This window comes from Astatotilapia calliptera, chromosome 5 (assembly GCF_900246225.1).
Source record: "Astatotilapia calliptera chromosome 5, fAstCal1.2, whole genome shotgun sequence".
NCBI lineage: Eukaryota > Metazoa > Chordata > Actinopteri > Cichliformes > Cichlidae > Astatotilapia > Astatotilapia calliptera.
In genome coordinates, this window is record NC_039306.1 from 20,039,795 (window position 1) to 20,063,068 (window position 23,274).

The window sequence follows — 23,274 nt, forward strand, 5'->3', positions numbered from 1 at the left end:
AGATTGCATGAGTTCAGTGCAGAGTCTACTGCTAACTCATAGAAAAACCTCATGTTTAATCTTTTCTGCATGATATAGCATTATAGCAGTAAGCCCTCTCCTGCCCACTATTGTTTTACCACCTTTTCTATAAACCATCTTTTCTGTATGTTTTGAGCTTCTGAAGAGTCGTTAGCGATTAACTTGGATCAAAACCTGAAAATCCACCTACGTGATCCTCTTTGCATTGTGAAGCATTTCAGGTGAGGTCTTGTGAAAAGACCAATTATACAGCCAGATATGTTATTGGGTTATTATTGGTGCTGTTCATATCACCAGCACTGTGCACACTGCAATCACAAGACACAAAAGGGAAAATTTAACTAACTGTCGCCTCTCTGTTACAGATTTAATGCAATCCGCTCGATGAAAATCATGTGAGATGAGTTAAATTGCTGCAGTGCCTTCAGCTAAAATTATCTGTCATTACTTCATACTTTCTATACTGTTTTTTTTTTTTTTCTTAATAGTCTTGCTAGGATTGAGCTGCTGAAAATCTGCAGCATATCTCTCGCTGGGTGTCTTTCATCAGAGCTTTTAAATTAAGAGATCAGACGTCAGCGACAAAGGAAGTCATAACAGTCAGGAAATTATCATTCCTGAGGCTCATCCAGAGGGGATGTGTTTTAATTTAACCTCATGGAGGAATCCGTTTTTCAGACAGCGAAAACAGAAACCTAATGTGTGTTTCGAAGCCATCAACAATGAGCCAGTTTTTTCTTACTATCGCTGCACATGAGACTAGATAATTCCTGCTAAATCCTGTCTGACCAGCTGACGGCTCAGCGGCCCGTCCTCGCCTGCAGACGGCCAAACTGAACTGGTCGGCTGTGCGTGAGGGTGGTCACTGCTCTGCTCTCAGCTCGTGACACCAGCTTGAACCTACACTTAGGGTTATTAGGAGCTTGACGTGACCCCGGAGAAACCGGGCGGTTTGAAAAGAGGTCGCAACCTTTATTGACAGCATCATAATTCTCTCTCTCCAGCCCTCCTCCTCCTTTTCTTACTCCCCCCCCCCCCCCCCCCCTATTGATTTCTCAGACAATGAAAAGATCCTTTGTCGACCGGGCGATGTCCTGCGGAGAGCAAGCCCATCTCCCGCATGTGTGTGTGCATGCATGCGTGCATGTGTGTTTGCTTGCCAGCCGTTGCCTTTACCTCGAGCTGCTATGATCTGAATTATTAAAATGCTCGACGGCAGCGAGCTGATGCTGAACGGGAACTGAACTGAGTGCAATGCCAAAGATCATTTATTTGCCTGTTGTTTTCCACTTTCAAAGCTTGAATCTTTAATCTGGCTCATAAAGCTACAAACAGCTTAGCTCCGGATGAGACACGCAGAACTTTTTGTTCTGTTTTATTCATCTTTTAGCAAATGGAGCACAATAATGAAGTATTTTCATAATAATCAGAATCAGAATCTGATTCTGATTATTATGAAAATACTTCATTATTGTGCTCCATTTGCTAAAAGATGAATAAAACAGAACAAAAAGTTCAATTATGAAGTATTTTCATAATAACACATTTCTGAGGCTATTTATGAATGCTGAGTGATCAAAAATACCTCAACCTATCAAAAATAGCAACATGGTAATACTGTTTTTTTCCTTTTCTGTGGTTCATGATTTTGTCAGTAATTCTCATTTATATCTGACATGCAATACAAAAATGGCAAAATTCCAAATCCCTGTGAACATGGATGAAAATGTGAAATTCTTAGTTAAATCCTCAGTTGGCAAGATAGGAGAAAAACCAGAAGCAGCAATTTTCGGTGCTCCCCACCTTATGGAGAAAGTGCCCCATAATTTATCACAAGTTTGTTTCGTTCTACAGCCAATCTTAAACCAGGCCGGCCTCCCGCAGGGCCCCTCAGACCAGAAGGTCGTCGTAGTGACGGTGGACAACTGCGACACCTCTGTGGCCCTGAGGTTTGGGCACATGATTGGAAACTACACGTGCTCTGCTCAGGGCAGCCAATCAGGGTCCAAAAAGTAAGTTTGCAACAGATACACCAGAGAAAAGAGCTGTTCTGTTGAGATCGAGAGATAAACCGTAACTAACCCTCTTTTCCTTTGCTTTGTGTAGTCTCTCTTTACTTCTGTATTGATCTCAGCCATTTACTTTATTACTATCTTTGCCTTCACCTCAGTAGTTCGAGTAAACTTGTTGGTGTCATGGTCCTGGGCCATGTGGGCCCAGTATTCTTAGTTTTCATGTATTTTTGTATTTTGTTCTTTATTTAGGCCATGCTTCCTGGGTTGATCTGTTACGTTGTTCCTTATGTGTTTTCCCTTCGTGACTCTTACCCCCTGTGTGCCCCTCTGTGTATTTATGAGCCCTCGTCTCTCTTTGTGCTTTATTCTATGTTTTCCCCAGCCCGTTATGTCTGCGTTCTCCCCGTGCTCTCTCTCCTCCTGTTTGAACCTCTGTGTACTTCCTGCTTTACTTTGCCCATCTCCCATCAGTGTTACGTTCACTCCTGCCGTGTCTTATTATGATTATCAGTGTCACCTGTGTTCCCCGTGTGCATCCACTTCCCCTGATCATCCCTCATGTGTATTTAGTCTCTGTGTTTCGTACAGTCTGTGTCGCGTCGTCTGTGTTCCCACCCTCCGTGTTTCCATGCCTGGTCTGTTGTCTTCCAAGCCATAGCCTCACCATAGTTTGTTCTCAGTTTAGGTTTTTGTTTAGCCACGCCATCCCTGCTGTATTTGCACACCTTGTTTTCAGCCATATTAAAGGCTCGCCTTTTGTTAAAACTCACTCCCGTCTGCTCACTTGTGTACGGACCGCATTCTCCACTCGGTCCGTCACAGCGGACTGTGACAGTTTTGAAATGAGGTTCCACATCTGCGGGGTGTTAGCTAAGCTTTGGTTTCTCCATTTACTGCAATATTTATCCTTTTTTTTCCTTTTTTATCTCCCAAGGGAAAATAACACAGCAAGACCGTGCCTGTAATAAATATTTCACCACCTCTCTCCCCATACCCCCCACATTACTGTTGATGATGTGTTTTGGTTTAGGCAGAGTGATGCTCTGGGTGCATGTATGTTCACGGTTCTGTGTCGTCAGGTCTCTGGATCTGACGGGCCCCTTGCTCCTCGGAGGAGTCCCTAAACTTCCAGAAGATTTTCCTGTTCGTAATCAGCAGTTTGTGGGCTGCATGAAGAACCTGCGTATTGACAACCAGCACATAGACATGGCCAGCTTCATCGCTAACAATGGAACTCTGCCAGGTATGCATTGTTTTTAAGCTCGCTGTCCTTTAGTTCAGCTCTTAAACCTGGCTAAGCTTTGCAGTCAAACAGTGCACACTGTTAGATCAGCCAAGTGAGGAAAAGCTGGCAGAGGAAACAGCAGTGACTATAATGAGAGCAGCGGGGAAGGTAGAGTCAGTGGGAAATGATTGTTGTACCTGCTATGAATAGTTTATTACCATCTGACTCTTTTCTACTGATGAAATAATGAGCTAGGATAGATCAAACGGGTGGATTACCCTCTTATTTTCCTGCCCTTCAAGGATGCTCTGCCAAGAGACACTTCTGCAACAATAACCCGTGCCTGAATGGAGGAACCTGTGTGAACCTGTGGGGCTCCTTCAGCTGTGATTGCCCACTTGGGTTTGGAGGACGAAACTGCGAAAGAGGTGAGTGAGTCAAGTGGAAAAGAGCGAGGCATCAGGGAGGGGGAGACACTCAGACATAAGATAATAGTAGATATGAGTTTGTCTGCAGCTGTGATGGAGGTCTGTGAACTTGTAGGTGAGTGTGGAGGCGGCAGCTAATGCCCGAAAAAGCCAACAAACAAAGAAAAAAGCCTGAGCAGTCTGGAGTGTTTTACTGCACACTGATAGCTGCTTTCTGGGTGAAGTGATCTCATTACAGCAGCTTAAACGCCCGATTTAGGACCGAACTTTAAATGTAATCTGCTTGATGTTGAATTTTCTCTGGTTTACATGATGTTGAACCAGTTTAATACTAATGTTTTTTAACCTTTGAAGATATATACAGTATGTAGCTTATATTTCTGTCCAGCGTCTCTTTATGTTTCACTCGATCTCCTACAGCTGTCGTCTGCGCTGATTTATGGTTTAAAGGAATTTGAGAAGAGACAGCCGAAGAGAAACGAGCTTTAGAAGAGACGGCAGGGAAAAAAAATGTTCAAAAAACACCTTTGTTTTAACAAGAAGTTGGGTGGGGTTATTTATTGGTTCTTTCATGCAGAACAAGTGAGGAGTTCCTGAGTTGCGCTGACAGGTGTGCTGTGAAGAACAGACACGTGTGAAGGAAAAGTGAGGATGAGAGTGTGGAAGTGGGGCCGACTTTAGTGTAATAATGTGAAATTTTAGCATACTTTAAATAAAGGAGTTTTTAGTGCCTTGAGATTTGTGAAGCTATCCGTCACTTTCATCCGTTTTTCATTATTCTCTGACATTATTCTCTGACACTTACCAGAAAAAATCAATAGAAAAATATATTTCTTAGCTTTCAGCTCGATGCACAAAATATGGATTCATAAATGACGACTGCCAAAGGTAACCAGGTGTTCAATGAAGGTTTTTTTTATATTACTTTGAATCTAAATGATTGAAATCTAACTGGAGATTCTCTCTCTGTATCTCACTCATGCAGCCACAGTGTGTCAGGTTTATTTGTCGTCGATAATCAATCCTCAGGGCCTGGGTGACTCAGGTGCTTTACTTCACTTCACGCAGAGACAGCTTAATGACGAGGAAACTGCTCCACATAAAGCAGAGTGTCCTTCTGTGTCACTTTTCTCAGCGTCTAAAGGGACCGAGGAAACTTCTCATTCAGTGCGTGTTGGAATTTGAAATGAAAAAAAGAAAATGATCAAAAAAGCAAAAAATGTAATCAGAGTTGAAAAGAGATAACTTCAGAGTCATCTTATCTGTTCCATGGAAGCATTTCTAGAATTTCTAAAAAGCTGCACTTCAGAAAGCAGATCTGTAGAGTAAGGTCTCTTACGTCTCTTTTCTTACCTCAAAGAGTGACGGTTGTTCAGTCAGTTTTGGCTAAAATCTGAAGAAAAGCAGCAGAGAGCTTCCTTTCTGACAGTAATGGCTCCCTCTGTCAGCTACTGTGAAATTCTCCCTCCTCATTTTCAGCATCACCCCTTCTGCCTTTCAGCCACTCGCTCTCTTTACCATGAAGTATGTCATGTGATTTTTGTCATCCGTTTTCGTCTCTGCCCTCTTTTTCTGTAGTTATGGCCAACCCACTGCGTTTCCTGGGTAACAGCCTGTTGCAGTGGAATAACCTCGCCACGGTGGCGGCCTCCGTCCCCTGGCATGTGGAGCTCATGTTCCGCACACGCCAAGCCAGCAGCACGCTGCTTCACATCTCCTCTGGCCTGCAGCACAACCTCACACTGCAGGTGAGAGCCACATATCCGAAACGCACTTCCTGTCAGGACCGAAGCAGATATGCGATTTAATAGGAGAGGAGGAGCTGGGGTGATGATGGGTTGCAAAGAAGCTTGCAGTCTCTGATGTTAAGAGAAAACATGTCCCAAAACACGGGACATTTTCAACTTTATTCTAACTTTAGTTCTTTTTTTTTGAGCTTGTCTCGACTGGCGCCTCTTTGATGTTACATAACTCAGTCTATTTCCAGCCCTGCACACCTATGATGTGCTGCAACACAAGGGATGATCTTTTGAACTGGAGGCTGTTCAAAGGTTGTTATCTTCTGCAGTGCAGTTTCTTTGCGGTCAGTTTTTCATCCTGTGTCCGTCTCCCTTCTGCTGTCGTCTTTGTAGCTGCGTGGTGGGAGTGTGTTGATGGGGCTGCACAGGGGGGAAGACTCCACTCTCTCCCGTGTGGAGGAGGTGCTGGTGAACGACGGAGACTGGCATCATCTGCAGCTGGATATCAGCATAACAGGGGGAGCGGCAAGCTACCATAAGGCTGTTTTATCTTTAGATCACGGACTCTACCTGGTGAGTTATTAAATTCTAGCTGCGATTATAAATGAAACTCTTGTAGCTTTTAGCCATGAAGTCACTGCCGTGTTCCTTTTCAGGCCAGCATGGATGTGGATGGAAAGCTGCAGGACTCCAAATTGAAGACTGTGAGCGTAGGTGGTTTGGCAAAGCCTGATGGGAAAATTCAGCATGGCTTCCGCGGCTGCATACAGGTTTGTCCTCTCTGCAGACCACATTCATGTCTGCGTTTGTGATCGTGAAGGCGAGCAGTTCAGTTTGATGTTTTAAAGTTTTGGTTCAAATTAAGCTTTATTTGAATTTGTCTGAACAGCTGTTTGTGTAGTTTAAAGACATTGTGCTTCACCCCTTTGCTTGAATGTATGGTTGTTTCCCTGCAGGGTCTGCGTGTTGGCGGAGCTGTGAGTCTCTCTCAGGCGAGGAAAGTGAACGTGGAGCAGGGCTGCAGCGTGCCCGATCCCTGCAGCTCCAATCCCTGTCCGTCGAACAGCTACTGCAGCGACGACTGGGACAGCCACTCTTGCAAGTGCATCAATGGTCAGTCTCGTCACATGATCACAAACCCACGAACGTAACATGTTTTTGCCTTTTTATCATTCTGTTTCTGTCTTTCATCTTTAGTTCAAATGAATAATCATTTTTTAAAATTGTTGTTTATTGTTTTTACCACGAGCGACTGCAATTTACTGAAAGTCCCCACCTGCTTTATTTTTTTGCAGGTTATTATGGCTCCAACTGCACTGACGTGTGCTCGCTGAACCCCTGTGAACACGAGTCAGCGTGCACCAGGAAGCTGAGCTCCTCTCGGGGTTACACCTGTGACTGTCCTAACAACTACTTTGGCAATTACTGCGAGAAAAAGTATAGCCTTCCACATTTATGTAAAACACTGCAGTGTTCTTCCTCCTGCACTGCAGACAGGACAACTGACCTGTAATGTCTGTGTCCACAGGACCGACCTGCCTTGTCCCAGAGGCTGGTGGGGTCACAAGACCTGCGGCCCCTGCAACTGTCAGACAGACAAGGGTTTTGATTCTGATTGCAACAAGACGAGCGGAGAGTGTCGCTGCAAGGTGAGCTAGCATCCCCGATGCATTCATCTGTAATAAAGCGCACATCATGTCCACTCAAATAAATACAAGATGTGCATTTTTTAACAACTTTCACACAATCCCAGCCCATTCTTCGTTAGCAAATCTCTCAGCCTCTTCTCAATCTCTTCCAGATTTGATGGTCTTCTTCAGTTAACCCACAGATTTTCAGTTAGATTAAAATCAGGTCTTTGTGCAGGCCAATGAGTAATGCTCACTTTGGTCTTCTGATGGTAGTTCTTCACCAGCAGTCTTTGTCACGTTGCAAGACATCATGACGACCCAGACCCCAAACCTTCACAAATCATCTTTCCTTCATGATTCACCCTCCAGGTTCCAAATGCACTGAAGTATCCCCACAGCATGATACGCCCTCCACCGTGTTTCACTGTGGGGACGTTGATCTTTGGGTTGTACGCCTCTCCCTTCTTTTGCCAAACATAAGCAGCGTCTCTGTGGTCAAGGAGCTCTAGTTTCATGTTATATTCTCATTACTTCAGTCTGACTTGAAGATGTCTTTTCTGCAGAAGTGGAGTTTTTCTTGGTCTGATACGTTCAGTTCACTCCTGCAGGGTTCTAGTGAGTCTGCTTTAACACTATAATTCCCAACTTGGACTCACTGTCTTGGCAGTTGTTCCAGTTTTTTAGACTCATCTCTCACTAGTTTTCTTTCCAGAGTCTTTGAAGTATTTCCCTTCCTTCCTCTGCCAGACTCGTTCTGTGATCTTTAGCTCTCTTTCTTGATCTTGATGATACTTCTCACTCCAGTTCTTGACACTTGGAATCACTGTGATAACTTTGTATAGCCATCTGCTGCTTTTTGAGCATCAGCAATTCTTTTTCTCAAGTCTAAACTGATGAATTTTGTTTTCAGCATGATCCTTTCTCAAGGGACTCCTAAAATCTTGCTGCAGTTTTTATACTGTGTGCAAATTGAAAAATAACCCACAGTTTAAACTTTATTTTGCAAGCTTTGAGCTTTACATAGTTAAAGCACATTATTGTACACCTATAATTATGCTTTCTAAACACACATTAGAAATCTGTAGACATCCATCAGACGTCTGCTGCTTTATGGGAACTCTTTCCTGAGAAATGAAGAAAGAGCTGCACAAATGTGGCCCTCACAGGAACATGTGAAACCTCTGAATCTGTGTCCAAACTTGGTTTCTTGCACACTTCTACGACACGTGTTGCAGACTGGCTTAATATTAAGGAAGAAGCTGTTTTCATAAACAGTCGTTATACATCTTCCAACATTCAGCGCTGATCCATTTTTACAGCTATGTTTGCTTTGCATTGCACTGCGCTGAGGGACAATTAAAAATTTATTTTGTGTGCTGAAGGTTTGTAGCGTCGTTTTCCACCTTTTTCTCTGGCTAGAAAAAATCCAGGTGGGAGAACAACTTGTCTGCTGGCAGTCAGATGCTTTTGAGCGTGTGGTTTGAGCTTGCCGTGGCGCTAAGGAAGAATTCTCATTTGCAGGACAATCATTACCGGCCTGAAGACAGCGACACCTGCCTGCTGTGTGACTGCTACCCGGTCGGCTCTTTCTCCAGAGCGTGTGACCGAGAGAGCGGCCAGTGTCAGTGCAAACCCGGCGTCATCGGACGTCAGTGCGACCGCTGTGACAACCCGTTTGCTGAGGTTACCCCTAACGGCTGTGAAGGTCAGAACACATTAATTACAGCTTTGCATCAAGTCCCTTTTTTTCATTATAGGTACAAATACATTAGATATTGTTCTAATTTTATCCTCATCATCTCCTTCCTGTTCCATCTCTCTTAGTAATATATGACAGCTGCCCTCAGGCCATCGAGGCTGGGATATGGTGGCCCAGGACTAAGTTTGGTCTCCCTGCAGCAGTTCCCTGTCCCAAAGGAACTCTCGGTATGATGTTTTTTTGGCAGCTCATCAAATTACCATATAATAATGGCACTATATGAAACTTGCCTCAAGCTCTCTCTCAGCTGCAGCCTTTTCCTCATGCGATAACGCTCCCTCTCCTCCTTCCCAGGCACAGCGATTCGACACTGTGACGAGCATAAGGGCTGGCTGCCTCCTAATCTCTTCAACTGCACCTCCGTTACCTTCAGCAAGCTGAAAGCTTTGGTGTGTAGCTTCTCTCTGTCACTATTTTAAATTTTAAAGTCAGTTTCCAGTTTCTACAACATCATCCTCATTTGTGAGGAGAAATACAATGTTTTCATTCTGCTGCTCTGCGGTGCTGCTCTGAGCATCACTGGCTTAAAGTGATAGTCCCAAAAAACTGTTCTTCGTTAGGTACACTGTTAAATATGTGCGTATGTGTTGTGCAGATTAACGGCACTTAATAAAGTCCAGCTGAGGCTGCAGGTGTTTGGTTATAAATCAAAGCTAATGTGATTAATCCCATCGGAGGCTGGACCGGATTTCATGATGGTCTGTTTAATGTTTCTCAAAATGTTTCACACAAAATCTCACTAAAGGATAAATCAGGCGATTGCTGAAGTCAGTATGGTTGATGCTTCTGAGAGCAGGAGTGTTCACAATCTACTTCCCAGGGGTGCTACAGGAAAAGTCAGTTACTTCCTGGGATAACTGATAAGTGCTGCAATGACACGTCACAAAATACAGGAAAAGATCAAAGGATCATTAAAACCTCGGATTCATCCTCTGGGAAAAATCAATGAATGTACATTCAGCCACTTATTTCCTAATCGCTCACCCCAGTGGGCAGATCCACTATTTGATTTGGTGCAGATTTTATGTTCGATTCCTGATGCAACACTTCCACTTCTCTGGACTTGGAATAAAATTGAATTCAGTCGAATTCAAGTGAATCTCTTTATTATTTTAACCACCTCTGTGGTGTTTACGCCCCAGGAGAAGTCTGTGACCCTCTCCACACGTCCCACTGATAATTAAAGGCTTAATGTTCATATTTTTCTCTTCTTGAAGTCATGTGATCAGTTCTTTTGTCGACTTGTTATATCTGCACCAGTGAGACAGGCACTCCACCTCATCTCGGGCACTAGTAATGAAGCATGCATGGCAACAAAGGCGTTGCTTCAGTTTTAATCTCGTCTGACCTGCAGACATTTACACTTTAAATCTCATCTCTGTGTTACTAACACTTGTCTTTGGGATTTCTTTTCTTGTGAAAATTGATTTATTTATTTTCTTCTTCAGTCTGAAAAGTTTTTCCGTAACGCCTCGCTCCTCGAGTCTGGGCGCATTCAGCAGATGGCGGCGATGTTGGCCAACGCCACGCTGCACACGGAGAAGTTCTACGGCAGCGACGTGAAAGTGGCCTACCGGCTCACGCAGAGTCTGCTGCGACATGAAAGCAGCCAGCAGGGCTTCAACCTCACCGCCACACAGGACGTCCACTTCACAGAGGTGAACAACCACGTCACTTCTAACACTCGTACAGACGGAGAGCAAGAACAGAGCTCTGTTGTGGCTGTTTCAGTACACAAAACTGGAAACAGGAGGCCAGTCCTGCCTGGCTGGACATCACAGCCTGTCATGTTGTATCTGTAGGGAGTACATCACACTTCATTTCACTCTCTGCTCTGACATCCTGTCACACTGAACTCTCGCTGTTCTCTGACAGAATCTGGTCCGAGTGGGCAGCGCCATCCTGTCTCCAGACACACGGCAGCACTGGGAGCTGATCCAGCACACGGAGGGTGGCACGGCGGCGCTCCTGCGCCACTACGAGGAATACGCAAACACACTGGCGCAGAACATGAGGAAGACTTACCTCAGCCCCTTCACCATTGTCACACCAAACATAGGTTTGCAATATTTAGTGCCCTAAGTTTTCAGCTTATCTGTCACAGCTGTCATCACAAATGAACTCCACTTAAAAAATATATCAAAGAATATATTAAAAGAAAATTCTTATCTCAATCTTAATCTGTGAGATATTAGTCCATGCTTTCATATCAATCAGGTTAGATTACTGTAGTGCTGTATTTGCAGGACTGTTCAGATCATCAGACTAATACTACCCCAGTACTGAAGTCACTTCATTCATGCCCAGTTAAACACAGAATTACCTTTAAAATCCTTCTATTAGTTTATAAAGCCACCAATGGTTTGACCCCCCCAGTACGTCTGTGACTCGCTCAGTCGCCATAACCCTGCTACAGGGATATCAGACTCACTGTACATCGTGGGCCTCTTTCTATCGATATAAAGAAGTGCACAGCACTTACTGAGATCAACAGTGCATCTCAGTTTTCCTGTATAACAAATAAAAACAGCAGTAGTAAATGAAAGAAATCATAAATTGTAAGAAAAAATGTGGAAACATTACAGAAAAGGTCCTGGTTGCTCACTGCCCAGAATGTCCTGTAAGTATAAAACAGGAAGTTTTTGTTATTTCACAGTGAAATGTTTTTAATTGTTGTGGACACATTTTTATAGTAGTTCTTATAGTAGATGTCTGTTAGTTTGATGTAATAGGAATGGTTGAATGGCTGTAGGGAGGTCAAAGCAGGAAAAAGTAATGAAAATATAGTTAAAAGTCCAAAATCTATGCCCTCGTTCACTTGTTCCAAAGCTGTCAAGTGGGCCAGATTGGAGTCTTTTGTAGGCTGATTTTGGCCCCGGGGCCTTATGTTTAGCACCCCTCCCTGCTATATCTCTCAGGTCAACGAGAGCAACTCTTTTAAATGTTCCCAGAATTTGATCTAAACGTGGTCAGGGTTTCAGTTACTGTGCTTCTGTTCTTTGCAACAAGCTGCTCGCTGACCTGAGGTCAGTCACAGCTGCGTCTACATTCAAGAACAAACTCGAGCCCTTTTTACTCTCCCCAGCTTACATTTAATCACTGTGTGCATGTTTTTGTCTGTTATGTTAAGCACATTGAGTTTACACGTAATGAAATTTGCTATATAAATAATAATGCCATTGCCGTGATCAGGACACATGCTGCACGCAACAGGAGCACTTCAAACACCTTTAACTGCTGGAAATGCTTCACACATGACTCCCCACTCGCATGCTGTGAGGTTTTCTGAGCTATCTGTGTAAGAGTTCGTATCAGGCACAGTAAAGACCGTTTAACGTGCACGTCACAGCTGTTAAAGCAGAATTTGCCATGAAGAAACCGGCAGTGGTGCAAACCCCAATCACAGCATTCATGTGTAGTCGAGATCAAATAAAGGTTGAGTTCAATACCTGATCAGTTTGCTGCGTGGACGAAAACGATACAAGAGTCTAAAAAGCAAATAAGAGCAAGAAAAAAGTTGTGCATGTGACTCAAGCGTGGAAAAGCTAGCAGTTATTGTGTGCAGAAAAAAGAACCGCCACATGACAACAAAATAGGTACGTGGAGGTAAAAATGACAGTAAAAACTGGGAATATTTATTTCCTGTTAGGCTCCGTTTTCTGTTTTAATAAAATAAGGTCAAACTTTATTTTTAAAAACAAACACTTAGTATGGTTCTCATACTTACAGATTAAAAACAGGCTGTGTTGATGATTTTTCTATAAAGATTTTGAACAATATCAGTTCAGTCACAGGGAAAGCATCCTTCGCCTTCTTCTGTGTCGCAGGTTTTAGCAGATTATGTCCTTTTATTTCCATTAAACTTCTTATTTCACAGATAAATCGCATGGTTTATAAAATGTGAGGAAATTAAAATGAACTGAACAAAAGCCCTAAATTCAGACGTCCTCTTTTTTTTTTAATCTAAAATGAGAAAGTTATCAGATTCGTTTCTCTCAGATTAACTGTTGGAACTTAAAAACGGCGAAGCCCGTTTTGAAGCAGCGTTCTCTGACCTTCCCCGTGTGCTGGTTTTTGCAGTCATCTCCGTGGACCGTTTGAAAAAGATGAATTTCGCCGGCGCCAAACTGCCGCGCTATCAGTCCCTGAGGGGCCCTCGTCCTGCGGATCTGGAGACGGCTGTCACCCTCCCAGACTCCGTCTTCCAACCACCTGTGGAAACGAAGGGCCACAGACACCTGGACGTCTTCCCAGAGTCCTCGCTGAGGAACCGCTCGGCCAGCAGGAAGAAACGCCACCCCGATGACAGCCAGCAGGACGCCGTCGCCAGCGTGATCATCTTTCACAGCCTGGCCTCACTGCTGCCCGAGAGCTACGATCCAGATAAGAGAAGTCTGCGGTAATAAAACTTATTCTGACTTTTTTCAGAGTGTAGAAAGTATAAAGAGGCTAATCTGCTGCTGCTTTTAGTCGTTTTCATTTCCTTTCCTGAGGAGAGAAAAAAGAAACTATTTCTTCTTTCGTGTATTTTTGCCTCAGTGTCCCAAAGCGTCCCGTCATCAACACCCCGGTGGTCAGCATCACTGTGCACGACAACGACGCGCTGCTGCAGCACGCGCTGGACAAACCCATCACCGTGCAGTTCCGGTTGGTCGCCACCGAGGAGCGCTCCAAACCCATCTGTGTCTTTTGGAACCACACCATACTGTGAGTGCAGCTGTAAGTGAATGGGGGCGCCCGGGCGAGGTTGTGCTGTGCTCACGTTTGTGTTTGTCTGTCAGAGCTGGTCGCGGCGGCTGGTCGGCGAAAGGCTGCGAGGTGGTTTTCAGAAACAGCACCCACATCAGCTGCCAGTGTTACCACATGACGAGTTTCGCGGTTCTCATGGATATCTCCAGGAGGGAGGCGAGTGACACTCACACTTCTCATGTGATCAGAATCAGAGTTGCTCCTCACTGTAACGTCGCATTTTCTCATTCTAAACGCACCAGAACGGAGAGATCCTGCCCATCAAAATCCTGACGTGGAGCACAGCCGGCGTGACGCTGGGCTTCCTCTTCCTCACCGCGATCTTCCTGCTCTGCCTGAGAGCCATGCAGTGCAACAAGACGAGCATAATCAACAATGGAGCCACCGCTCTCTTCCTCTCAGAGCTCATCTTCATCCTTGGCATCAACCAGGCCGACAACCCGGTGAGCGCTTTGGTTCTCGTCTCTCGCCTCTTCCCTCCGGCTCTGAGAGCTCCCAAAGTTTTAATCATTCTGTATTCGCTCTGCAGTTTGTGTGCACAGTCATCGCCATCCTGCTGCATTTCTTCTACCTCTGCACTTTCTCCTGGCTCTTCCTGGAGGGGCTGCATGTTTACCGCATGATCAGCGAAGTCAGAGACATCAATTATGGACCCATGAGATTCTACTACCTGATTGGCTGGGGAGTTCCTGCCTTCATCACAGGTGTGAACCTCGAATTAAAAACCCACTCGACAAAGGAAAACCACTCCACCCAGCTTGTGTGTTGAGTGGAATAACGAGGATCTTAAACCTTTATAACGTCTTTCGTGACAGCGGGAGCAGAAATGAGGAAAAGAATCAGACACGTCTCAAACACAATCACAAAGACGTTAAAAGCAAATTAATTTTTTAAAATAAAGCTGAGTGGATAATAAAAATAACAAACCAATTTGAATTATCTTTGAATGATCTTTTTCATTATATCTGCTTTGTGAGCTGAAGACATCGCAAAAGGTTTGAGGAAGGTGTTTTTTTACAGGGTCACCTTTCTTGATCAGATTTTTTTAGATAATCACAATTATATTATTATTACTGGCCGTCAGCTGTTGGCTATTTTTAAAGTCTTTCCACACTGATCCATCCAACATTTCTTTGAATCAAGTCATTTTTTAAATCTTTTAGCTTTTCCCAACATTTTTATTTTGCAGAAGGATTTTCTATAAATGTACACTGCTAAAGAAAGAAGGGAACACTCAATCCTCACAGTATAACACAAAGTCAGTAAAACTTCAGGGATATCAATCTGTCCACCTGTTATTCACTTCATTAAAACCAAAGCAGCTGAAACTGAAACAACCCTCTGCTACTTAACTGACCAGATCAATATCGCAGAAGTTTAACTAACTTAATGCGACAAACCTGACCCAGGACCACAACAACTAAAGAGATTTGTGTTTCTTCCCAGGATCAAACCGGGGGTCTGAATATCAGATGTACAAGTTGGTCATTATCAACAGTCTTACAGTTAAATTAGTTTCGTTGAATAGCCAATTCAGTTAGTTCCTGTACAGATTATAAACCCACAGAACGTGTCTATATACCCAGCCACACTATGAGAAGTCATTATTTATTCAGCTTTAGTAACTTTCACTGTGACATCATCCTCTGGAGATAAAAATAGTTTCAGTAAAGAGTGAATCAAGACAAAAATTAAACAAACTTTTCACACTGTCTATTTTTTCTGGGGTCAACTCCAGGTTTGGCGGTGGGTTTGGACCCCGAAGGCTATGGAAACCCTGATTTCTGTTGGTTGTCTATGTACGATACCCTGATCTGGAGCTTTGCAGGACCCATCGCCATAGTGGTGTCGGTGAGTACCTGCATCCATCCATCCAATCGCACATGAATATCTTGTAGTTTTACTAAAAGATATAAAGACACGGAGGTAAAGCTGTCACCTCAGCAGCGTGCATAGCATTTTCACGCTACATTAATTATTGTTTATTCTTCTAACATGCTGCACTGCAGACCTTCACTTTACTTTAGTTTTGTCACAAACTCCTGCTGTGTTGCCAGTAGTGACATACTGGTGTGTTGTGTATCCACAGATGAACATCTTTCTGTACATCCTGTCGTCCAGAGCCTCCTGCTCGCTGAGACACCACAGCATCGAGAAGAAAGAGTCTCGTGTGTGAGTGTCCCGGCCTGTCATTCAACACCAGCGCCGTTTACTTCCTACCTGATTAGAGGATGTTTAGACGGGAAAATTTTTGTACATAGGCAGTCACTGTTTAGCAACACAATTCAATTCAGTTTTATTTATACAGCACCAGTTCACAATGCCAGTCACCTCAAGCCTCTGTAAATTTAAGGAAAATTACCCAACAAGTAGTAGAGGGAAAATCCCAACAATCAGCAAGCACTTGGCGACAGTGAGAGGAAAAACTCCCTTTTGACAGGAAGAAACATCCAGCTGAACCAGGGTCGGGGACCCAGGGACTATGAAACCAGTGCAGATGTCATTATTGGGTATTTCCAAAAAGAAAAGAAACGAGGCTGACATCAGCATGTTGTAATATAAACATCATAAAACATCAAATCTTTAGTCTAGCCCTTGCTCTTCGGGAGCTGCTGTCTGTGCATGTTCTTTTTTTTATATTTTCTGCAATAATCCCCTGACCCAGGCCACTCTAAGCACTCAGTTTCAGACAGTTTTTTTCTACTCTTGGATCTGTATGATGTCATAGAGAGAATATGGTCATCTCAGGCACACAGCTTCGGCATGCTTATCGTTGCTGTTTTTGTTGCTGTTTTATCCTCAGATCCATGTGCTGCTCTGTTTTTCCGTGTGTTGCATTGAATTCTTGTTGTTGGTTTCCGAGTCAGGTCACTGGTCACTCCAGAAGTCCTTCCTCGCCAACTCCTCTTTGTGCTTCCTCTCGCTGCAGCTCTGGCCTGAAGACCGCAGGCTGTGTCCTCTTCCTGGTTTCAGTCACGTGTTTTCTCGCACTGCTCTCCGTCAACAGCGACATGATCATCTTCCACTACCTGTTCGCTGGTTTCAACTGTGTGCAGGTGAGCCCATCGGTTCACCCTGAAACTGCTTGAAAGGCTCAGTTGTGCCTTTTTGCTAACCTTTAACCTTTTCCTGTCGTCCAACTCCAGGGTCCCTTTGTTTTCTTCTTCCGTATTGTCTTCAATAAAGAAGCAAGGAACGCTATGAAATACTGCTGCAGCCGCAAGCGACCCGATCACATGATCAAATCCAAGGCCTCCGTGAGTCCCTCGCAATAAGCGGCGAGAAAATATTTCATTCGGTTTGACACCTCTGGGATACGTAGTTAGGCTGATGTCATATTTGGAGTTTCTTTAAAAAAAACAACTAAAATATGGCGTCAGCTGTTGTTAAAGAAATAAATCTGTAATTATCTCAGATATCAGTTATGCTGTTGATACTGCACCATCTGTTCCCAACAGACTGAGCTTTGAGCTTTTTTTGACATTTTATAAAAAAGGAGGATTTATTCTCCGCCCTAAATGACTGACTCTACTAAACAAGTAAAATAAATCTCATTCATCTGTGCCAAAGAGCGCTACCTCACCGTAAAACTGTTGCTGTAAACAAACAGGTAAACTGGAGCGTGGCATGTAATCCACAGACAAATACTCACTCAGATATTGAATGGATATTCTTAGCAAAAAGACCTATGCTTGTGCCTGAAAATCAGTCATATTGAAACTGATTTTCAGGCAGAAGGATGAAACTCAGTTTCAATATGACGTTTTTTGTAAGTATAATGTTGTGCTCATCATTCCAAAAACAGAGACAGAGAGGCCGGTGTTTGCGAGCACTGATCAGGAAGGAAATAGACGATCTGAGTTTGGAAAGGGGGATCTGTGCTGTATCCTGAACTGTTACATCTGGCACGAACTGATTACGTGTGCACATGCTCTGGAGCTGTGATTTCTGCATGAGATCCTCTTGCCAGGCCTCTCTTAGATACTCCAGTGTGGCTGTACAGTCGATTCGTGACAGACCTTCTTCAATTGTAGATTTAGAGATAGATCCGGTGGCTTACTGGAGAAAGGGTGAAAATGTTGTCTTCACTTAGAGTCTTTTAAAGTGTGATATATCCTTCAAATGACTAAACAGAGACAAGTTCACATGACAGACCAGTTAAAATATTATTTAGAGAATAAATTTCAAGAAAATAAGTTTTTTCTCTCTGATCCAAGTTTGTTTCTTAGCATCTGTACAAAAAAATTGCAGGAACAATAAACTCCCTGTTATGTTCTTTACATCTGAAATAACTCTGCATCGTATTTTTATAACATGTTTCTCTGCCTGCCTCTTGCCTCCAATTCCAGAGCTATAAATGCAACACGAACTACATGGACGGGAGGTTGTACCACCTCCCCTTTGGCGAATCCAGCGTGTCGCTGAACGGCACCATGCAGAGTGGGAAGAGCCAGCAGAGCTACGTGCCATTTGTCCTCCGGTGAGGAAACCACTTAATAAAAAACTACTATCAGTGTGCTGAGTGACGGACTGAGTAAGTGAACTGAACTGTTTCCATCTTCTCAGTGACGACGGGTTGAGTAACAGTCAGGCACACATCGCTCTCAATGACCACACGTCGCTCTTCCATGAAACTAAGGAGCACTTGGACGGTAGCGTGCTCATTTTCCTCAGATCTGTTCTTCACTTTCCCACTTTTGCACTGATGGAGTCACTGGATTTGCTTTTCACTGACGCTAACCCGTCAATGTTTAGATCACGACAGCGACTCGGACAGCGACCTGTCTCTGGAGGACGACCAGAGCGGCTCCTACGCTTCCACTCACTCCTCTGACAGCGAGGATGAGGAGGGCCCCCTCCCGCCAGAGGAATGCTGGGAAAATCTGGCATCCAATGTCGCCAACAGACCCCAACCACTCAGTCAAGGTACTCACATGAACCTGTTCACATGCATTGCCTTTACACTAAAGTCACACCACAAAATGGTTTACTTTCTGAAAAGCAGTCAAACAGTCAGAGTGAAAAGAAAGTGCACTTATGTAAGGATGGAGGACAGGCTGTACCACCTCCCCTGTTCTAAAGTCTTAGAAGGAATATAAAAAAGTTACGTAGTCCTTAGCAGGTCTTAAAATGAGGTCGATACAAGCTGCGATTATCAAAAAACCATGACACGACACAATGGGTCAGTATTTATTTACCTAAGGCGAAATGCACGCCGCGATTCAGCAGCTTGAGGTAATAGTTTTCTGCGTGACGTTCAGTCTCACATTATTGTGGAGGAGTTTTGCCTCAGTCGTCTTTACCGTGGTGCTTCTATTCATTGAGCTTTGCTGGCATTCATTTACACACAGCTCTCTTATGGTCACACACAGGATTTCAGTGGCGTTGAGGTCTGAATCGGTGCGACACCTTACTTTATTTTCTTTTTTGCTTGGCGTTGTTGTTCTTTTGCATGTTCACGTGTTCAGTCGAGCTTTAGCCGTCGGACAGAGGAGAGGAATGCATGAGCAACTCTGTGACTGCTCAGGTCCCATGCGTGAAAAACAAGCCCAAATCACCACCCTCCCCCCACCGTGGTTGACAGTTGGTCTGAGGTGTTTGGGCTGATCTGCTGTGTTTGGATTTCAAACATGGTGATATGCATTATGACCAAACATCTCCACTCTGGTTTCATCTGGCCAAAGGACATTGTTCCAGAAAGAAAAGTGTATAATTTGTGTGTATTTGTGTACATGTATAATAAGAATCCAGTATAAGAAAATTGGATTCTTACTTCATGATCTTTACATTTGTGTATGTTCACCTACGAGGACCAAGAATACATGTTTGTAAAGCAGGAACATCAACCCATCAGAGGAGCTGAGCTCACTCTGTGTGTTTTTGTTTTCCAGACAACGGTCTGAATAAGCTGTACTGGCCCGGAGAGTACGCTGCCACAGCGAGTGACAGCGAGCTCACGGGTGGAGACAGAGCGAAGATGGAAGGGCTGGCCAATCACGAGCCAATCGTCCGCGACCCCCGGTTATTATCAGACGACAGAACAAAGGAAAGCGTGACGGTACTGCTGCCTAGTCTGCCGAACTTCAGCGCCCACCCTCACAAAGGTAAGCTCATCCAAACCTCAGAGCTTTAGCTTGACCATTATTAAATAAATAAGCTAAACCAAATCTTACCCCGGTCCAGGGATCCTAAAGAAGAAGCAGCTCTCTCCCATCGTGGAGAGGAACAGCTTCAACCGCATCAACAATGAACTGTGCGAAAACGCTCCGGGTACGGCGTCCCCTCATGGATCTTCCTCTAGTGAAAGTCGAGCGGCCTCGGCTAAACGCAGCTTGCCTGACCAGCTGAACGGGGTCGCCCTGAGCATCAAGGCGGGGACAGTGGACGGCGACTCATCGGGATCAGAGTGAGTATCAGGAAGTCGATACAGATGAAAACCAGCATCAGATTCTGAGAAAAGGGAAACTCACTCATGCAAACGCATCAGCGTCGTCGCCTACGTGTGTGTCCGCTGTTTGTTGCTGGAGTCGTTCAGTGTTTCGTTCAGCTGTCTGTCAAATTATGAGTCTTGCTGCCATCAGTGGTCGTTTTCATTCCTGGTAGTCTGTGTCGTTTCCACTCGAACCGCTTAAATGTTAACGTGAAACCAAAGGAAGACAGCACCATTCCTGATATCCTGTACACAGTGAAAGTCAGTGTGGGCTCAAAGAGTTCACTTAAGTCTAACATATTATCACTATAGCCACTAACCTTAAAGATCAATATATTTTTGGATTAATCACTATATCATATATGTAATAAATTTCTGTGGCCATCATGTTTAAAGGAGCAGTTTAGAACTTTTCTATTTTAGATGTGAGTTTTACTGCCATCACTCCTTTTCTCTGTTCTGGACATCGGCAGCTTTCTGTCATTGTTTTAAGGCAGCTTAGTGTTTCACGCAAACACATCTTACTAGTACAGAATAAAGCAAAGACAACATGTGCATGTGCAACATGTGAATAATACTGCGCAAATGTCTTGAGTCCCATTTATATTTTACTTTGAGTTCTGCAGACTTTCTCGAGGTCTTAATTATGGCCAGAAGAGAGAGAGTTCAGACTGAAGAATAAAGGAGATCGTAGCAAATATTGACTTCGAAACACGTTAAAAGCTGCACAAACTCTGTTTTTGCTATATTTACATTTATGTTTGCGTGTTTCAATAAATCGCTGCAGCTATTGTCTAAAAACATATACAGAAATAACAGTGGGGCTCAAGACTCATACACAGTACTCTTAAGTGTGGTTTTTACACACAGTTTGAGATTTCTGGAACAACAAGCCAAAAATACCACATTTATAAAACTGCTAGTTTAAGGTTGTTAAATGGCGTCTCAGTGTCACTGATCATGAAGTCAGTTGAACTGTAAACGCAGTGATAGGTGACGATTTTCACAGGGTAATGAAAGCTTTAGTGCCATAAATGTAAACATAGTGACAGTATCCATAGGATTTTATTAAGTCTTTTTTAGCAGCTGTTAAGAAAAATTAAAAGTGACCCTACTCTTGTTCTAGTAGGAGAACAAATCAGGCCAAAGATTTGATACCGACGGATGCTAGAAAAGCTTCTCAGTTAGGAGAAGGTTCATTGCAAAGAGGATTGAGACAGATCGTCAAATTTGCACATTAAAAGTATTTGAAAAAAGGCACAGAAATTATTTGTGATCATGTAGACAAAAACCTGGAGATGCAGCAAGAAGAGAGGAAATCTTTTACTATGAAACTGTATAAAACCAGTGGCCCGCGGCTGGTTCAGACGTAAACACTTTTGTATTCATTAAAAGGTACTTTAAAGATGCAGTCATTATTCACAGCAGTGTGAATTCCACTTTACTAACCAGCCTTCTTTACCCCCTTTTTCTCTTTCCAAAAATCTCAGATTTTTATTCTTTAGTTTTATCCCATGAAGCTCTGATCCTCATTCAGAAACAATCAGGATCACTGTCTTCAGATTGGTGCATCATTTTTTCGGTCACCCCTCACAGCCCGTGTGTGCATCTGTGTGTGTATCTGTCTGTGTGTGTGTTTCATTGTCATTTTTATTTCCTTTTTTTAATTTATTGCATTCGTTTCCAACACTTGTCTCTCCATCCCATCATCCTCTGATTCATCTTCATCGTACCCACCCTGTTTTCCCAGCAGCCACCTCAACACCTCCATGTGACCTTGCTGACGGAGGGGTGTGTCTTTGCAGGTCATAGAGTGACTGCAAACAGGAAGCACTGGATTTCCCCCTTGATAAACTGTGGAAAGAAGGAATTCCCCCTTCCCCTCTCGTCATCTGAAGGAGTTTATGTGTGCGTGCGAGTTCATACACGTGTGCCAAAATTTCAGGAGTCCCTGCGCCACCACCCCGCCCGCACCCTCACACAACAAGCCTCACTCTCCCTTTACAGAAATGGTTTTGTTTACATACTTGAAGAAATGCACTTTTTTTTGATTTACTGTCCTGATTGGCTGGTGGTCCATTTTTTTTTCCAACTTTGTTTATTTTTCCAGGATTTTTATATCGTTTTGATGACAGATAATAAAAAGAAGTCATACTTTCAGGCTCATTTAGTTGTACACTTGCAAACATTCAGGGAAATTTTCCATTTTCATCTACTGCTGTGTTTTGTGCCGTCTCTCTGGTCACTGGAGCTGTTGCCGTCTCTGCCCGTCTGACGTTCGATGACTTCAGACTCAGGCTGTTGAGGTTTTACAGGCCTGAAAATATCCAAGAGACGCAACACGCTCGAGTGCGGGTCGTCCTCAAAGGCTCTTTGCGTGTTCGTGGACCGTGAGCTGCTCACTAAGACTGACTGCATCTGCCTGGATTCTCCATGTAAGCTACTGATTACTGAAGGGTGTTTCCAGAGGCCACAGGTGGGAACAAACCTGTATGTGCAGAGCTTAAAAAGTAAAGACTCAAAGGACTTTTGATACACTTTTTTTTGTAAGCCACTGAGAGCACATCTTTTTTTTTTTACGGACGTGGGAATTTTTCATTGTTTTATCCGAGGGACGCACACATCTGAGTTCAGTGACTAAACAGCTGTATTTTATAGACTAGCAGCGAAGCTTGTGTCTTTTGTAAAGTAATTAAATACATGCAAATTTGAGCTGTAATTCATTTTTACTGTACAGAGTGGCCTGTAAATGAATTGAGAACATATTGTTAAATGTTAGTAAATATGTACACACGTTCAGACCTTGGTTTTAGGAAATACTCTTGATATCTGAGAGAAAAAAAAGTCTCATATGAGTAACTACTGAGATTGATGTGAAGCCATTTTTTACCAACCATATGAGTTTAATGTATAAATTTCATGCCAACACTACCACGTCAGTCATGGTGTTATAACACTGGTGTCCAAACAGAGGATTGTCTTTCACTCTGCCGCTCCTGTTTGTACTGATTAAACTGTTTTCTACCATTCCTGTCGTTTTGGCCTATTTATTGGAGCCAGTTCAGGTAACGCTGCGTTTCAGATGTGTTAGTTTGATAGTCCTTCAGTACAGCTGTTTGCAGCTCTCACGCATGGGTTATATTCTCTAAAAAGAAAAAAAGAGTTGATCACACTTACACACTGTAACTTTAAAAATTAGAGTGTTGTTGTGTTCTTATAAATGAACATCACTGGAATCTTTTTGGAATTTGGAAACGCGTGATTTTATGTCTTGAGA

At 43.5% G+C, this 23,274-nt stretch overlaps 1 protein-coding gene across 1 annotated transcript in view; it reads left to right on the forward strand.

Annotated features, from left to right (window-relative positions):
- celsr2 (cadherin, EGF LAG seven-pass G-type receptor 2) overlaps positions 1–23,025 on the forward strand; it is a 71,646-nt gene extending 48,621 nt beyond the window's left edge. Inside the window, exons 9-37 of the mRNA XM_026167916.1 lie at positions 1,876–2,033; positions 3,116–3,279; positions 3,564–3,689; positions 5,268–5,437; positions 5,822–6,001; positions 6,085–6,198; positions 6,385–6,541; positions 6,724–6,865; positions 6,957–7,077; positions 8,581–8,764; positions 8,884–8,985; positions 9,113–9,207; positions 10,267–10,476; positions 10,694–10,877; positions 12,899–13,217; positions 13,358–13,525; positions 13,600–13,723; positions 13,810–14,010; positions 14,097–14,271; positions 15,306–15,418; positions 15,657–15,739; positions 16,497–16,623; positions 16,714–16,824; positions 17,917–18,047; positions 18,134–18,219; positions 18,323–18,493; positions 19,459–19,671; positions 19,751–19,973; positions 21,748–23,025. Of these exons, the coding sequence (XP_026023701.1) occupies positions 1,876–2,033; positions 3,116–3,279; positions 3,564–3,689; positions 5,268–5,437; positions 5,822–6,001; positions 6,085–6,198; positions 6,385–6,541; positions 6,724–6,865; positions 6,957–7,077; positions 8,581–8,764; positions 8,884–8,985; positions 9,113–9,207; positions 10,267–10,476; positions 10,694–10,877; positions 12,899–13,217; positions 13,358–13,525; positions 13,600–13,723; positions 13,810–14,010; positions 14,097–14,271; positions 15,306–15,418; positions 15,657–15,739; positions 16,497–16,623; positions 16,714–16,824; positions 17,917–18,047; positions 18,134–18,219; positions 18,323–18,493; positions 19,459–19,671; positions 19,751–19,973; positions 21,748–21,772 (4,377 nt within the window). The 3' untranslated portion in view covers positions 21,773–23,025. The remainder of the gene's footprint in view (positions 1–1,875; positions 2,034–3,115; positions 3,280–3,563; positions 3,690–5,267; positions 5,438–5,821; positions 6,002–6,084; positions 6,199–6,384; positions 6,542–6,723; positions 6,866–6,956; positions 7,078–8,580; positions 8,765–8,883; positions 8,986–9,112; positions 9,208–10,266; positions 10,477–10,693; positions 10,878–12,898; positions 13,218–13,357; positions 13,526–13,599; positions 13,724–13,809; positions 14,011–14,096; positions 14,272–15,305; positions 15,419–15,656; positions 15,740–16,496; positions 16,624–16,713; positions 16,825–17,916; positions 18,048–18,133; positions 18,220–18,322; positions 18,494–19,458; positions 19,672–19,750; positions 19,974–21,747) is intronic.
- Positions 23,026–23,274: the final 249 nt, after the last annotated feature.